The following is a 16,191-nucleotide window of genomic DNA, read 5'->3' on the forward strand; positions in this document are numbered from 1 at the left end:
TGGCTGCCTCCGACCCACGGCAGCCGCTGCTAGACGTCCTCCTCCAGCAGCACGCCGTCGTCTTCACCGAACCCACGGGCCTTCCGTCCGGCGCGAGCGTAGCGACCACCGCATCCACTTGCTACCGGGCACAGCGCCGGTGGCGGTGCGCCCTTACCGCTATCCCCAGCTACAGAAGGACGAGCTAGAGCGGCAGTGCGCGGCCATGCTCACCCAAGGGATCATTAGGCCGACCACTTCGCCTTTCTTAGCGCCCGTCTTGCTGGTGCGCAAGGCAGGACCAGTCATGGCGCTTCTGCATTGACTACCGCGCCCTCAACGCCAAGACGTCCAAGGACAAGTTCCCGATTCCGGTGGTCGATGAGCTCCTCGATGAGCTCCATGGAGCTCGCTTTTTCACAAAGCTGGACCTACGCTCTGGGTATCATCAGGTGCGGATGCACCCCAACGACATCGCCGAGACGGCGTTCCGCACTCACCACAGCCACTTCGAGTTTCTGGTGATGCCTTTCGGGCTTTCTAATGCCCCGGCCACCTTCCAGGCCCTGATGAACGATGTGCTTCGCGACTACCTCCGGAGGTTTGTGCTCGTCTTCTTCGATGATATCCTCATCTACAGCTCGTCGTGGGCCGAGCATCTGCAGCACATCAACATCGTCCTCAGCGCCCTGCGGGCACACCATCTCCACTTGAAGCGCTCCAATTGCTCGTTTGGGGCGCTATCCGTGACCTATCTTGGCCATGTCATCGCCGAGGGCGGTGTCGCCATGGACGCCGACAAGGTCGCCGCGGTGGCGGCGTGGCCTCTACCTCGTTCGGCCCGGGGCCTTCGCGGCTTCTTGGGCTTGGCGGGATACTACAGGAAGTTCATCCGCGACTTCGGCGTCATCGCGGCCCCGCTCACGCGTCTCTTGCGGCGAGACGCGTTCGTGTGGGACGACGACGCGACGACGGCTTTCGAGGCGCTCAAGCGCGCCTTGACGACGGGGCCCGTGCTTCAGATGCCGGATTTCGACGCAACGTTCGTGGTCGACTGCGATGCATCGGGCGCGGGGTTCGGCGCCGTCCTCCACCAGGGCGCGGGACCCCTCGCCTACTTCAGCAGGCCATTTGCAGCTCGCCACCTCAAGCTCGCCGCCTACGAACGCGAGCTCATCGGCTTGGTGCAAGCTGTGCGCCACTGGCGCCCGTATTTGTGGGGGCGCCCCTTCCTGGTTCGCACTGACCATTACAGTCTCAAATTTTTGCTTGATCAGCGTTTGTCTACCGTTCCACAGCACCAATGGATCAGCAAACTTTTTGGCTTCAACTTCACGGTGGAATACCGCCCGGGCTGCCTCAACACCGTGGCGGACGCTCTGTCACGCCGCGACAGTGAGGCGGAGGCGCCTGTACCTTCGCCGGACGCGCTCGGGGCAGCGGTGGCTGTGTCCGGGCCCTCGTTTGCCCTCCTCGACGCCATCAGGCGCGCTACAGCCGCGGCGCCGGATGGCCAGCGGCTGCTGCAACAGCTCCAGGCCGGGGAGCTCGCGGCGCCGTGGCGCTTGTACAGCGGCCTCCTCCTCCACGGGTCTCGCATCTTCGTGTCGGATCACGGGGACCTCCGCCACCAGGTCCTCCTCCTGGCCCATGCCGCCGGCCATGAGGGGACCCAGAAGACGTTGCACCGCCTCCGTGCCGAATTCTACATTCCGCGGGACAGGGCACTGGTGCGAGACTTGGTGCGTTCCTACACCACGTGCCAGCGCAACAAGACGGAGGCGTTGCAGCCAGCGGGACTGCTGCAGCCCCTCGACGTGCCCTCCCAAGTTTGGGCGGACATCTCGATCGACTTCATCGAGGGGCTGCCAAAAGTCACCGGCAAGTCGGTTATACTCACCGTCGTTGACCGTTTCTCTAAGTACGCTCACTTCATCGCACTCGGCCACCCCTACACGGCCGCGTCGGTCGCCCGTGCCTTCTTCGACGGCATTGTACGGCTCCACGGGTTTCCACTCTCCATCGTCAGCGACCGAGACCCGTCTTTACCGGCCATGTGTGGCGGGACCTTTTCTAGATGGCAGGCGTCAAGCTCCGCATGAGCACCGCTTTCCACCCTCAGACGGACGGACAGTCGGAGGTGGTCAACAAGGTGATTGCTATGTATTTGCGCTGTGTTACAGGTGACCGGCCTCGGGCATGGGTGGATTGGCTGTCGTGGGCGGAGTATTGCTACAATACTTCTTTCCATACCGCCCTCCGCGCCACGCCTTTCGAGGTCGTCTACGGCCGACCACCGCCGCCCATATTGCCGTACAAGCCGGGAACAGCTCGGACCGAGGCCGCCGACGCCATACTCCGCAGCCGCGACGAGATGCTCGCTGAGGTCCGTCAGCGGCTCCTTCAAGCCCAGCAGCTCTCCAAACGCTACTACTGACGCCAACCACAGGGATGTGGAGTTCGAGGTGGGGTCATGGGTCTGGCTGCGTCTCCTTCACCGCACCACGCAGCAGTCCCTCGACCCTCGCTCCAAGCGCAAGTTGGGGCCGCGCTAGGCGGGACCGTTTCGCGTGCTTGAGCGCATCGGTCGCGTCGCCTTACCGCCTCCAGCTGCCCGATGACGCCTGCATCCACGATGTTTTCCATGTGGGTCTCCTGAAGCAGCACCGCGGCGATCCCCCCACTGCCACAGGCGTCCTGCCACCGGCTTTGGATGGCCGGGTCCTGCCAAGCCCTGGAACGCGCCTTGCGCGCTCAGCAGCGCCAGGGTGTTTGGAAGATTTTGATCAAGTGGCGCGGTCTACCAGCAGATGATGCAACGTGGAAGTCACTCGAGGAGTTCCGCGCCGAGCACCCCAGTTTCCAGCTCGAGGACGAGTTGTTTTTGCAGGCGGGGAGAGATGTTATGACCGGCATCCCCTACAGCCGTCGTAGCCCAACTAAGGGCTAGGAGGGGAGCCGGCCATCAAAGGGCTATGGCCCATATAATTGTCGCAATTATAGTATTTCTAGAGGGTTATTTTATAATTATCGCTATTAGAGAGACATATAAATATTTGTAAGACTCTATTTGGGAAATTAAGCAGAAACATATTATTGTTTCTGGCTTCCTCAGGGAGCCGGGTGAAACCCTACCCGGGTGAAACCCTAGCCGCCTCTCTCTCTCTCACAGCAGTTGCAGCCACGGCGCCCTCGCGCCGTCCTCGCCCACGTCCAGCCGTCTCGCATCCGTACAATCTGCGTAGCGGCTCCGGTAGGGATCCTAGCCCTATCAACCTGATGTTATGACCGGCATCCCCTACAGCCGTCGCAGCCCAGCTAAGGGCTAGGCGGGGAGCCGGCCATCAAAGGGCTATGGCCCATATAATTGTCGCAATTATAGTATTTCTAGAGGGTTATTTTATAATTATCGCTATTAGAATGACATATAAATATTTGTAAGACTCTATTTGGGAAATTAAGCAGAAACATATTATTGTTTCCGGCTTCCTTAGGGAGCCGGGAGAAACCCTAGCCGGGTGAAACCCTAGCCGCCTCTCTCTCTCTCACAGCAGTTGCAGCCACGGTGCCCTCGCGCCGTCCTCGCCCACGCCCAGTCGTCTCGCATCCGTACAATCTGCGTAGCGGCTCCAGTAGGGATCCTAGCCCTATCAACCTGGTATCAGCATTGCCTGGTTCGATGACGACTGCTCCTCCGAGTTCCTCCATCACGGTGACCACTTCGCCGCTGCCCGCTGCGTCGTCGGAGTTGTCGGAGGCGTCCGCCGCCTCTGCCCAGCCCCTGACGTTGGAATCGCTGGGGGCCAAGGTTGATCTGATCGCCACCGCGGTGGTCTCCATGCAGACGGCGTGGGCCGGCCTGCTCCAGGCGCCTCCACCGCCGCCGTTTCCCGCACCACCACTGCCTCCGCCGCCGATGCCCACGGCACCGATCACGACTGCGCCACCGACATCCTACCCCTACGGCATGCCGTCGACGGGGGCCGGGGTTCCGCTCCATCTGTTGCAATGGCCGGCCTCGCCGTCACCGTTGCCTGATTGGTTGCAGCCGACCATAACGGCGTCGGCTCCGCTCTACTCGATGGCCACGTCGACAACCCCATCACCCTCCACGACGATTGCGGCGACAGCGGTTCCAACCCTGCCTTCCGCCGCCGGTACTCTCCTCGGGGGGGGAGGGTGGACGGCTCGCTGTTCTTCGGGGCGCCCTCTTCCTCGGGCGGCCAGCAGCAGGGGGGCCTTGACCCGGGCCTTGGTGCTGCCCTCGCGGGCGCCTAGGCGGGGCCCAAATTCTACAAATTGGAGTTTCCTACTTACGACGGCTCGGCGGACCCTCTGAATTGGTTGAACCAGTGCGAGCAGTTCTTCCGCGGCCAGCAGACGCTAGCATCCGCGCGCACATGGCTCGCGTCCTACCACCTTCGGGGTGCTGCCCAGACATGGTACTACGCCCTGGAGCAGGACGAGGGCATGCCCCCTTGGGAGCGCTTCCGCGAGTTATGCTCGCTCCGCTTCGGACCTCCGGTTCTGGGCACACGGTTGGCGGAGCTTGCCCGCCTTCCTTTTGGTTCTTCCGTGCAGGATTACTCGGAGCGCTACAATGCCATCCTGTGCCACGCCCGCAACCTCTCCGCTCGCCAAAAGGCGGAGTTGTACGTGGGCGGACTGCCGGACCAGCTCCGCAAGCAGGTTCAGCTCCGCGCACCGCCCGACCTCCAGTCCGCCATGTACTTGGCACGGGCGTTCGAGGAATGCGTATCTCCACCTGCACCGCAGCGGCGCGGCGCCCGGCCGCCCCCGCGGTCGACCTGGACTCCGCAGCAGCGGACGCCGAGCGCGGGTCCTACACCTACGGCCGCCGCTCCTACACCGACCCCGGCGGTGCCCACTTTTCGTCGTCTCTCTCCGGCCGAACAGCAGGAGCGCCGTCGCCAGGGGCTGTGCTTCAACTGTGACGAGCCTTACGTACGCGGGCACGTGTGCAAGCGCCTCTTCTACCTGGAGGTCGACGACTACATCGTGGAGGCTCCCGTGGAGGCGACCGAGGATACCCCTTCCAGCGAGCTGGCCGGCCCGGAGATGGCCGCCGCTAACGCCCTTGTGGTCTCCCTCCAGGCTGTTGCAGGTATTCGGGCCGCCAACTCCATGCTGCTGCCCGTTGTCATCAAGGGCGAACGCTTCTTGGATTTGTAGAAAATACTAGCAATATTATATCCAAACAATTTTATTATGAAAATAGATTCAATGATCTACCTAATGATACTAATTATGTATTATAAATTTTAATATTTTCTTGTATATATTTGGTCAAAATTAAAAATGCTTGACCCTCAAGAAGCGAGAACGACACTTATTTTAGGGGACGGAGGTAGTATCAAAGTTCTACACCCAATGTTGCAGATCATTATACATCAAACTGGTTTTGGATAGAAAATTTCATTTAGTTGCATATGTACTAAGAAACCTAAAATTGCACAGGTCAAAAGAGATTACAGACAAAGGTTACCTGGCTGGAAAGGGAGAATGCTCAACAGAGCGGGCAGACTTACTTTGGTCACCGCAGCGTCCTTGCCCGGAGCCTTCCATATTTGAGTTTGTGATATCCTCATCTACAAGTACAAATACACGTCTCCCTCCCCAACGGGAATCCTCTCCGTCGCAACTCTTTCCTTCGTATTATTAAGAGCGCGAGAGGAAGAGCAGTACGGGACCAAGAAAACGGCCGCGGCGATGGTGTCGCCGCGCCGGACTGGAAAGACGAGCCAGGGGCGGAGGCGCAGGGAGATGGTCTTCATCGAGGACCCCAAGAGCCGACGCAGTGGGCGGCTCCTCCGTCGAACGCGTCATCAGCCGCTTCGCCCCGCTCCCCAGCGACGGCGGCGACGACGACGACCGCGAGCGCGAGGTGAAGACGCGGATGGGCGCCGTCGGGGAGAAGGTGCTCCGGACCGCGGCGGCGGGCGGGGTTCGCTTCTGGTGGCAGGCGGACGCCGAGGCGCTCGGCGAGGAGGAGCTGCGGGAGTTCGCCAGGAAGCTCCGCCGGCTCAGGGACAACGTGCGGCGCCGCGCTGACAAACTGCAGGTGGTCCCTGCTTCACAGCCGACGACGGGGCTGCAGTAGAGCCTCTGCGAGCGCACCAAGATGTGTCTTTAACGGGGTTGTTAATACTTCCTTGCGGTGTGTGTCCAAAAACTGCCGCACCGAACGTTTGGCCGTGCCGCAACTGCGGCGCTGAAATCGGCCGCCAGAACTGCGGCGTGTGTTGGCATCCCAAATGAGCCCTTGATTAGTTCGCGAAATTTGGATTTTGGGTTACTGTAGCATCTTCGTTTTTATTTGGCAAATAGTGTCTAAACATTGACTAATTAGGCTTAAAACGTTCGTCTCGCAATTTCCCACCAAACTGTGCAATTAGTTTTTCTTTTCGTCTACATTTAATGCTTCATGCACGGGCCGCAAACATTCGATGTGACAGGTACTATAGCAACTTTTTGGATTTTGGGGTCCAACTAAACAAGGGCTGAACTAGAGAGCGCCTGGGCAGTTGCGGCGTGCCGCAAGTTCGGCGCAGGTTCGGCATGAACCAAACACGAGCGGAAGTCAGGCGTGGCGAGCTGTGGCAAGGTGACGGCATGAACCAAACACGCCGAGCGATTGGGTGATCACCTCCAACGCACACCATTCTATTGTTGCAATGGCATGTAGATTGCAAATGCGACGCGATTGGAGGCCAATATCTCATCTGTCCTTTTGAGATTTTTCTCCTCTATACATATGTTTTTTTAAGCGAAACATCAGTTCTATGTGCGAGAATTTATCAGATTATTGTGAGTTTACATCATGCACAAAGAACCAGGCTGGCATGGTGCGGGGGGCTGGTGTTTAAGCAAACACGTGGGATGCAAGCCTGCATTTTTGGCACGGTAATTATTTGGATGTTTAGATTGGACGCTCTAGACGTACAATTAGAGTTGGATTAGGTGTCTATCATGAGTTGGACTTTTTGGACTGTTTTTATTGGGTCTAGGCTTAATCCCTTACTTAGATGACTTGCGACTTGGATATTTATTCAACGATTGTGTTATCCATTTCAATTCATTTTAGGATTGGGTTATGCATCGTGATTGTGTTTTCGATTTAGAATCAGACTATGTAACGAGCTTGGATGTTTGTTGCTCTAACTCATATAAGCACATGCCGTCTTTGGATTGGACTTTGCATTATATATTGTCCCTAATCAAACTTAAATGGGCAAGAGAGACAGAGAGAGTGAAGTACCAATAAGACACCCCTTAGTAAAATATTAAGGTATAGAAAGATACGGATTTACATTTATAGATTGGTTATATGTATATACACTACTACAAAAGTAGTTTTTGCCCACATTATTTTAACAAACCCCTCCAATTCCATTAAAATCGGCAATGATAATAGATCACCGCTGGTTCGTGGTATGAACTGGTAGTGAAAAAATAGTTGGTATTCACCGACGGTTGAAGACACAAATGATAGCCAAAACCGACCTAAAATGCATAACCTTGAAACTATCCCTACCCACACACACTCCTCTCTCTCTCTCTCTCTCTCTCTCTCTCACCTCAGCCCTCTCTATCTTAGCGTCCTCCCCCTCTCATTCGCATGGCGCCCTCTCCCTCGTTTCCTTGACTGTGACTGGGCACTCGCAGGCGAGGGCATAGTAGCGTGAGGGTTGAGGCTTTTAAACCACCACAAAAAAGATTTTTAAACCACGAAAAATATCTTCAAACCTCTAAAAAATCCAAGAAATTCATAGAGACGTATTAGAACAATATACAACCAAATAAAATATTTAGAGCTCAAGAAATTATTTTGGAAGGAGATCAAAAATTGGTTTGAGCTCTAAAAATTTGGGAAAATGTCCATGAAAATCTAGAAAATTAGAAAAATATTCTAATCAATGTCTATAGACGTTTTGAAAACTCTTAACAATAAAAACATGAGACGCAACCAACATGAATGCAACTAGTATTATTAGATCTCATGTTTTTGTTGTGAAAAAATTTCAAAAATGTGTTTAGATATCGATTAGAATGTTTCGGGAATTTTCTAGATTTTTTAGATATTTTTCTCATATTCCAAGAGCTGAATCCAATTTTTAAAACCTTTCAAAGATAATTTCAAGAGCTCCAAATATTTTATTTGGGTGTAACTTATCTTAGTATATCTCTAAGATTTTTTTTGCTCTTTGGAGGTTTGAAGATGTTTTGCGTGTTTTAAAAACCTTATCTTGTGGTACCAAATTTGTTTTTGATCTAGAAAAGGATGCCAAACGACCCTCAAAACCTTATCTTGCGTTACCAAATTTGTCCAGTTTTGAATGTTAGAGGATGTAAGATTTCTGGTTTTTGAGTTAAAGGAGGTTTAACAGATTTAGCCACAACTAGCAAAACAAAATGAAGCCCAAAAAAAAAATGAAGCGTTGAGAACTTGACATGGAGGCAAAGAGTTCGAAACTTAAGATACCACAATTTCATGCATCTCTTTCACTAAAGTGAAGGAAACAAAATGACACATTTTTTCTAAGAGTGCAACTCAATGCAATTTCCTAATGATGCACCAACTGCAATTTATCGCATTCTCTAACAGTTTGATTTAATCAACAAGACTACATTAAGCTCTACATCTTTTAAGAGAAGTATTAAGCATATTAAACTTCCAGACATAAATGCAGAATTAGCACACAAGATGTATAAATTTTGGTGTACCAACTGAGAAGAGAAGCATATCTGAATAATTACATCACATTTTTCATGCCAGGTATGCTCTAGAACTTATCTATGGTGATACCATCTCTGACGACCTCATAGGCGTCACGGCTCCGAGTCTTCTTCACGCCGGCAGTGAAATGGACCTTTGGGCCCTCGGTCTTGATGGCAGTCACCTTGGTCCAGACCAGCACTTTCGTCTTCATGCCCTCGATGTCGGAAAACTTCCCCTTCTCAAGGTAGCCTGTCACACAGGTGAAGAACCGCAGCACTGACGAGTCCTTGTAACCAATATCACAGGCTGATGGGATGTACACTGTCAGCTTCTTTGTCTCTTCATTGAACTCATAGTTAGTCGCGTCCCGTGGGAAGAGCCCTGCTGGCATGTCATATTCCTTGAGGAGGTCTGGCAGTGCTTTCTGCATCTTCCCTGAGACCAGGACATGCTTAAATCAGATCAGTGGCTATGATAAAAGACATGCTTCAGTCAGATCAGTGGACATAATAAAATTTCGCCTGTTAGCCTCCGGCACATGAGTAATTTCACCTTAAACGTTTGTGCAATTGGCACTTGAGCAAACAAAAATATTCACCACAAATTGAACAGGTTCTGTGACCACTCAGCAAGAAAATTATGCAAACAACAGTTGTAATTAGAGCACATTAACACGCCTTCATCACATAGGTTGAAAATAATATGTTAGCATGATCATGCTTTTTTTGTTTCTTTATCAATTCAACTAAGCTCCTTGCATGTTACTGTAATTACAGATAAAAACCCCACATTCAGATTGCATGAATAAGGTACAGGACACGTAGGAGAATAAGTGGACATTTTCCCAGTAGGACAAAAGCACATTTAACAAATGCTACCACCTCCCAGACTGACACCTCCAGATATTAAGAAAGCAAATTTCGTTTGTTCACTCTGAAGCATGTACATTAATCTCATCATTTCTTTTCCAATACTTTGAAACCTCTTGGTTTCTCTTGCGCATTGTGCCCTAAATTGTTATAAGTGATTATTATAAATACATGACTTCCAAAAATATCACTTAGAGACTAGGTTCCTCCTTTTATCAACCTCCTTTTTCGTAAGCAGTAATGGTTCTAACTGCCATAGCAGACTATCAATTTGTCTTGATAAAATACAGATCTGACAAGCTACATTTGGTATGCTGAAACTGAACTTAAAAGACATTTAAATATGTAAAAATAGCACACTATGCAATACACCAATAGCTACGGTTATTTGCTAATTGCTACACGTCACTTTTGCTATTAGAAGGATATAAAGAACAGACACACAAATATGCAGTACCTTTAATTTTGTTCACCATCCATTTGGCTGACCCTCCAATGCTGCTTGAGATCGACTGGGTTCATGGTAAATATTGCAATGTCAGAACTCAGAAGTAGATCATACAAACTTGGCTAACCTATCCAACCAGCAGAATTTGGAACACAGATAGCAAAAAATATTTACACAGTATACTTATATTAATAGACTTCACATAATACCAAACTACATTAATCCACCAAAAATGACATTTTCAAAAAGTATGTTATAGCTATGCTGTGCGCGCAGATCAAACTACATTAATCCACTAAAAAATAATATTTTGAAAAAAGTATGTTATGGCTATGCTGCGCGTGCAGCCATGACATGTAGAGATGATTGAGAATAGAAGTTGTAGTTTATATTTTCAAACTACGCAAGAGAGCTACATGTCATTTTATTAAGAGAGAGAGAGAGAAAGAGAGAGAGAGCCAATAACAGCCCCACTCAAACACATGCCGCACACACCTGGTTATCTATAAAACATGCACCACTGACTATAGGAAACACGACCGACCAGAAACTAACGTTCTGTAGAAGTTGTAATTATAGAAATTCGATTCCAAAATGCTTCAGTTATAAAAAAAATGTTCCAGGCAGATTCACACAAGCCATATACAAGTTATGCTTAACCAATAGAAGGAAAAGCATAAGCAACTCAAGCTGCGGAAAACTCAAAGGCCAGATGTAACATACATCATGCATAGTAAGCACTAAGCAGTGTCATTTCAAGATACGAATTAGTGAATCTGATGCTTTGCTAAGGAATCTGTAGAACTACTAATCTGCAGCAACCACCCTGATGACTAAGACCAACCATACTTCCTAAAATCCAGTGTAATCCTCCTCCCATTTGGATTTATCGTCACAATGACCTGACTTTCATTGCTCCAGGTCCTCCATTCACTCATGGAGGTCCTCACAATCACAATATCAGAAACATGGAAAGCAGAGGAACTAAGGTGATTTTGGCACTGCAGAGGATGAGCCAGATGATGTGCCAACTGCGTGGCTCCACGGCATGACTCAGCAAATGAAACAGGAAATAAAAAATGTTTAGCCAATGGCCCAGCCAGTGATGAAAACCTTCATCGACCGGCTCCTACGCTGCCAGCTGCCTACAGGAAACTAAGCTTTCAATTTTCATCGCAACAAATGGGAACCACAATGGCAAGATTCGAGGACCAGACGTCACATGAGAAGATTCAACGCCGTGCCCCCAAAATCGAGCCGCATCTACCGAAACAAGGCGAAAAAAAAACTGCATGCCCATGATCCATGCCCGCAGTCGCGCGCTTAAAAAAAGAAGATGAATCAGGTGGGAACTTCTCCAAATTCAGCTCCAACCTCAAGCGAACCACATTCCAAAATTAAGTTGGCTCCCGCATTCCCCTCCTGATTGTAACCCAAATCCTACATCCCTAACCGCCGCGCCGCAAATCCCTTAGCGAGGAAGGAGGAATCCCCAACAACCAAGAGGCCAGATCCAGAACCTCGGTTCCTCGATGAGGCTAAGCATTGCAGGTGAAGAACCGACTTGCTAAGAGGCGCGCACGGCGGGAGGAGGAAGAGGGAGAGAGGCGGCCGGGCACTTACGCTGATGTCATCGCCGATGGAGTCGATTTCCTTGCTGGCCCTCTTGCTGAACCAGTAGCTCCCCACCTTGTTGAGCACCTGATCCATGCCCCCTCTCCCCTCTCTCCCTTCCTCAACTCCCTTCCTCTTCGATTTGGAGCGGACGGGTCACTCGAATCGAATCGGGGAGAGAAGATTGGGGAACGAGATGGAACTGCCGAGGGCGCTGCTAGTTTGCTGCGCAGCTGTGCTCGTCGTCGGAGTCGGGGGTATTGCCGTTGCTTCTTCGGAGCGTGGACTCCTCCGTCTCTCGTTGCGGCGGGGTCACGGGCTCACGGCGTCACGCACACGCACGCGCGCTCCTGCTTGTCTCTCTCCCCATCTCTCCCTCCTGTCCTGCGTAAGCTCGGTGTACGCATGGCAAAGGATCGTGAGCGCCAGACGGACACCGGACCTGGCGGACCACGCGCTGGGACCGAGGGATTCAGGTTAGCGCGTGCACCGGGTCCAGCTCTAGTGAGCTGTTTGTTTCCGCTCTTTTCTCACGAAGTTGAGGCTTTTTTTTTCCTCCCTTTTTTTTTTCTATATCTGTATAAATAAAGAAAATGACTTCGCATCGGCGCGCGAAAGTGACGTCGCATCTTGTTAGATGCTCAATCAGTCATCTCGATAGAATGCACCCCGGTCGACGGGTGCACCAACCAACCAACGCCCAAGCGAATACATGCATGTATGAAAGTTTTTGTTGGTTCGAATCTTTGTAACAAATTTTCTCCTAAATCGTAATCCTAATTGACAAACCGTTTGTTCTATCGGACTCAAAAAAAATATTCTGAGCAAAACTAGATCCAATATGAATATATTTTTTATACTTTAAGCGAGTTGTATGTCAATGTACTATCGATTGCAACTCTATCTACCACCTAATTGCAACTAGTTATAACTCTGTGTATTATATGTATTTGGTCACTATAATCACGTCAAGTTGCAATTCTGAGTTGCAATCAGTGCTAAATACGCTATAGCCAAGTTACAATTGTGTTATAAAAGTACTTGCAAATCATAGTACAACATATTGCAATTACGTATTTAAAAAAAACTTCATCAAATACAGCCTTCATTGCAACCAGTGCTAAATATGCTACAGCCAAGTTGCAATTGTGCTGTAGAAGTGCTTGCAATTCATAGTACAACATATTGCAATTACGTATTTGAAAAAAAACTTCATCAAATACAACCTTCATTGCAATCAGTGCTAAATACGCTATAACCAAGTTGCAATTATGTTGTAGAAGTGTTTGCAACTCATAGTACAACATATTGTAATTACGTATTTGAAAAAAAAAACTTCATCAAATACAGTCTTCATTGCAACCAGTGCTAAATACGCTATAGCTAAGTTGTAATTGTATTGTAGAAGTGCTTGCAACTCATAGTGCAACATATTGCAATTACGTATTTGAAAAAAAAACTTCATCAAATACAACCTTCATAGATCTCGTTGTGTTAAGCATATTGTGGGGGGTACGACCCCGGATACCCACGGCAGGCCACATGGGCTATGCCTCCAGGGGCGGCCCAGCCCACGAGAAGGAGCCTTGCGGGGCACGATTCTACTCGGCGCCTCCCGCAAGGCACGGGGAGGATATCCTGAAGATGTTACGAGATCTGATAGGATATGTACGATCCCATGTTTCTTGTAATCTGTTGTTACTTTTTGGTTATCTCTCAGATCTAACCGACTTGTAACCTTGCCCCTCGGACTATATAAGGCGGGCTGGGACCCCCTACAAAATCACCGTAAATCGTATGATAGCTAATACAAACCAACAGACCACAGGAGTAAGGTATTACGTTATACTGACGGCCTGAATCTGTATAACTCGTGTGTCTCTGTTGCCTTCTTGTTCTTGATTACACGCTCCTCTGCCGATCAATCTACCATCGTGGGATACCCCTCGGTGGACTACCGACGATATTCTGTCGACAGTTGGCGCGCCAGGTAGGGGTGTGCGTGCTGTTTCCCTGTCGAACAAGATGGCTTTTTCCGCAGGCTCTTCGTCCCTCCCGCAGCCCGGTCAGATCTTCACGGTCGGATCCATCACGTGGGTCATCAACGCCGACGGAGTTGGAGAGCTTCTCGAGCCGGTGCAGATCCGTTCTGCGCCGACCACCCTCGCACCTGCAACCGCAGATCCAATCTCGAAACCACTTCCGAGGTCAACTTCATCAGCCACTCACCGCTCGCTTCCTTGCTACCGGAGGAGGCATGTCAACAATGATGATCTGATCGAGTCTATCGATCTGGTCGGCCTGAAACTCGCCGATTGTCTCTCCATTGCTGAGTCGGCTCTGGACACTCTTGTTCAGCACCGACCACCTTCCGATTCTGATCTATCGGTGTTCAGTGCTCGGCAAACCTCAGGGCTCACCGCCCTGCCCTTCGGGCTTGCCAACGCCGCCGCTACGTATCAGGACGCCCTGAGGGGCAAATTCGCCGACCAGCTCACCGACCAGCTCCCACCAATCGTCAACATGCTGCATGCCAGCCGGAGTCCTAGAACATCCCTCCAAACTATCCTAGAGGAAAATCCAAACTCCGAGTCTCAAGGCTCCACGGAGCCCCTCGCCGAGGTCTTCACCAACCAACCCCCTCTCCTGCCTTTCCGGGGTGGCGCAATCTTCAACGTCAGCATCGACAGCCCCCCTCGGAACGGCGAAACAGATGAGGAACGCGCCGCCCGTGAAAACAGGAACGCCAACCGCATGCAACGCCGTGATAACAAACGCGCCATTGCGATGGCCGAGGCCGCTCGCGATAACCAGTTCGACTCGTAGGGAAGGCCCCTCCATCACAACCTCAACGAAGAATTCCTCTGCGTTGACGGCCACGATGTCTTCAAAACTCCGAGCGCTAATCTGGCGGTGGCCGCCAATGAACTTGCACACCTCCCGCAGACGCCCGAGCTTGCCAAGGTCGCCGCTATGCTGAAAGCGGCACACTGTCAAGTTAATGAGATCCGAGAGGTTCAGAGACCTTCATGCTCCACAAGCGCGATTCGCCGATCAGCCGATCCTAGATCGAATCGCTGCCCTAGTCAAAGCTATTTCGCCGACCAGTCACTACCTCCCCAGGGGGGGTTGGAGGCCACCACGCCAAGCATCATCGCCAGCACGACCAAGAGGTCGAACAGGACGCCAGAGTGCACCTCAGTAACCTTCAGGATGCATGACGGCGTATCGATCAACGTCGCTTCGGGTGCCATGAAGATGAAGTACGATGCCGCTAGGAGTACGAGCAAGAGTATGGTAACCCAGACTCAGCTCTAGAGCCGATCATCGCCGGCAATACTGCTGATATCGGCCCCGACAACCTAGAAGGGCCCCCAGCGTTCACTAGGGCGCTCCGAACGCTCCAGTGGCCCCGTGGTTTCAAAATCATCGGAGTCAAGCCCTACGAAGGAAGGATGAACCCAACTCAGTGGCTGTAGGCTTACGCCACCACCGTTCGCGTCGTCGGAGGAGACACCAACGTCATGGCGAATTATCTCCCCGTCATGCTCACGCCAGCCGCCATGAGCTGGTTCACAAGCCTTGCCCCGGACTCCATCGGATCTTGGAAAGATCTGAAGAGAGTCTTCACCAACAACTACATGGCCACATGCAGGCGGCCGGGCACCAAGCATGATCTCAACTGCATCAACCAAAAGTCGTCCGAACTACTCCACAGCTACATTAGACGCTTCTCCGAGATGAGGAATTCTATTCCCAACATCACGGAAGCCAAAGTCATCACCGCCTTTGTCCGAGGACTTCATCACCGTGAACTCCATTCTAAGTTCAACAGAAAGCCACCTACCGGCATCGGCGAGATGATCACAACTGCCAACCAGTATGTCGACGCCGAGGAAGCGGAGGTGCGTTTTAGTGAAGATACGGGCACTAATCGCCCGCCTCACCGCCACGACGACCGACAGCACAACGTCCGCCGCCACGACGACCGCAACGACGACCGATAGCACAACGTCCGCCGCCACGACGACCGCAACGACGACCGACAGTACAATGATCGCCGCTACGACGACCGCAGTTTCCATCGGGATAGCGGATGAGATCGGCCAGATGGATTCAAACCTGGTCAGAATCATCGCCGCCGACCAGATCACTTTGTTGCCAACATCAATGAGCCGCGCGCAAAGCATAACTACGATGAGCAGTACAAGAAGATCCTCGACGGACCATGCCTCCTGCACAAGAACGCCAAACACAAGATGAAAGATTGCCTTGGTTTGGCTAAGGAGTTCTAGGAGAAAAAGTACAACGACGACAATGGCGGGAACGGAGGACACCGACCACCTAGGGATAATAATAGTGCCTTCCAGGACCATGACAAGGTGGTCGCCACCATCTTTGGGGTTTTTTGCCTCTAACGAGAGCAGAAGGGAACGGAAGCTCGCCGCCCGATGAGTGCTCGCCGTCGCTTCAGAGGAAACTACCGCCAACCCCAGCTATCGCCCGTGGTCCGAAGTCCCCATCACCTTCAGCAGGGCCGG

At 51.5% G+C, this 16,191-nt stretch overlaps 1 protein-coding gene and 1 pseudogene across 1 annotated transcript; one reads left to right on the top strand and one right to left on the bottom strand.

Moving 5' to 3' along the window:
* Positions 1-5,268: 5,268 nt before the first annotated feature.
* LOC136513310 (uncharacterized) lies at positions 5,269-6,475 on the top strand (annotated as a pseudogene).
* Positions 6,476-8,643: 2,168 nt separating this feature from the next.
* On the bottom strand, positions 8,644-11,971 carry LOC136512276 (uncharacterized protein At5g01610-like). Its single transcript, XM_066506247.1, has 3 exons — positions 11,660-11,971; positions 10,046-10,100; positions 8,644-9,154 (listed from the first exon to the last, which is right to left on the bottom strand). Exons 1-3 carry the CDS (start codon positions 11,744-11,746, stop codon positions 8,784-8,786), a joined length of 513 nt encoding a protein of 170 aa, XP_066362344.1. The 5' UTR covers positions 11,747-11,971; the 3' UTR covers positions 8,644-8,783.
* Positions 11,972-16,191: the final 4,220 nt, after the last annotated feature.

Source organism: Miscanthus floridulus, chromosome 16, assembly GCF_019320115.1.
Source record: "Miscanthus floridulus cultivar M001 chromosome 16, ASM1932011v1, whole genome shotgun sequence".
Lineage (NCBI taxonomy): Eukaryota > Viridiplantae > Streptophyta > Magnoliopsida > Poales > Poaceae > Miscanthus > Miscanthus floridulus.

Coding starts and splice junctions, on each gene's coding strand:
- LOC136512276 (XM_066506247.1), bottom strand. CDS start 11,746: ATGGATCAGGTGCTCAACAAGGTGGGGAGCTACTGGTTCAGCAAGAGG. Junction 10,101..11,659: donor CCATCGGCGATGACATCAGC/GTAAGTGCCCGG, acceptor CCATGAACCCAG/TCGATCTCAAGCAGCATTGG. Junction 9,155..10,045: donor GATGGTGAACAAAATTAAAG/GTACTGCATATT, acceptor TCCTGGTCTCAG/GGAAGATGCAGAAAGCACTG.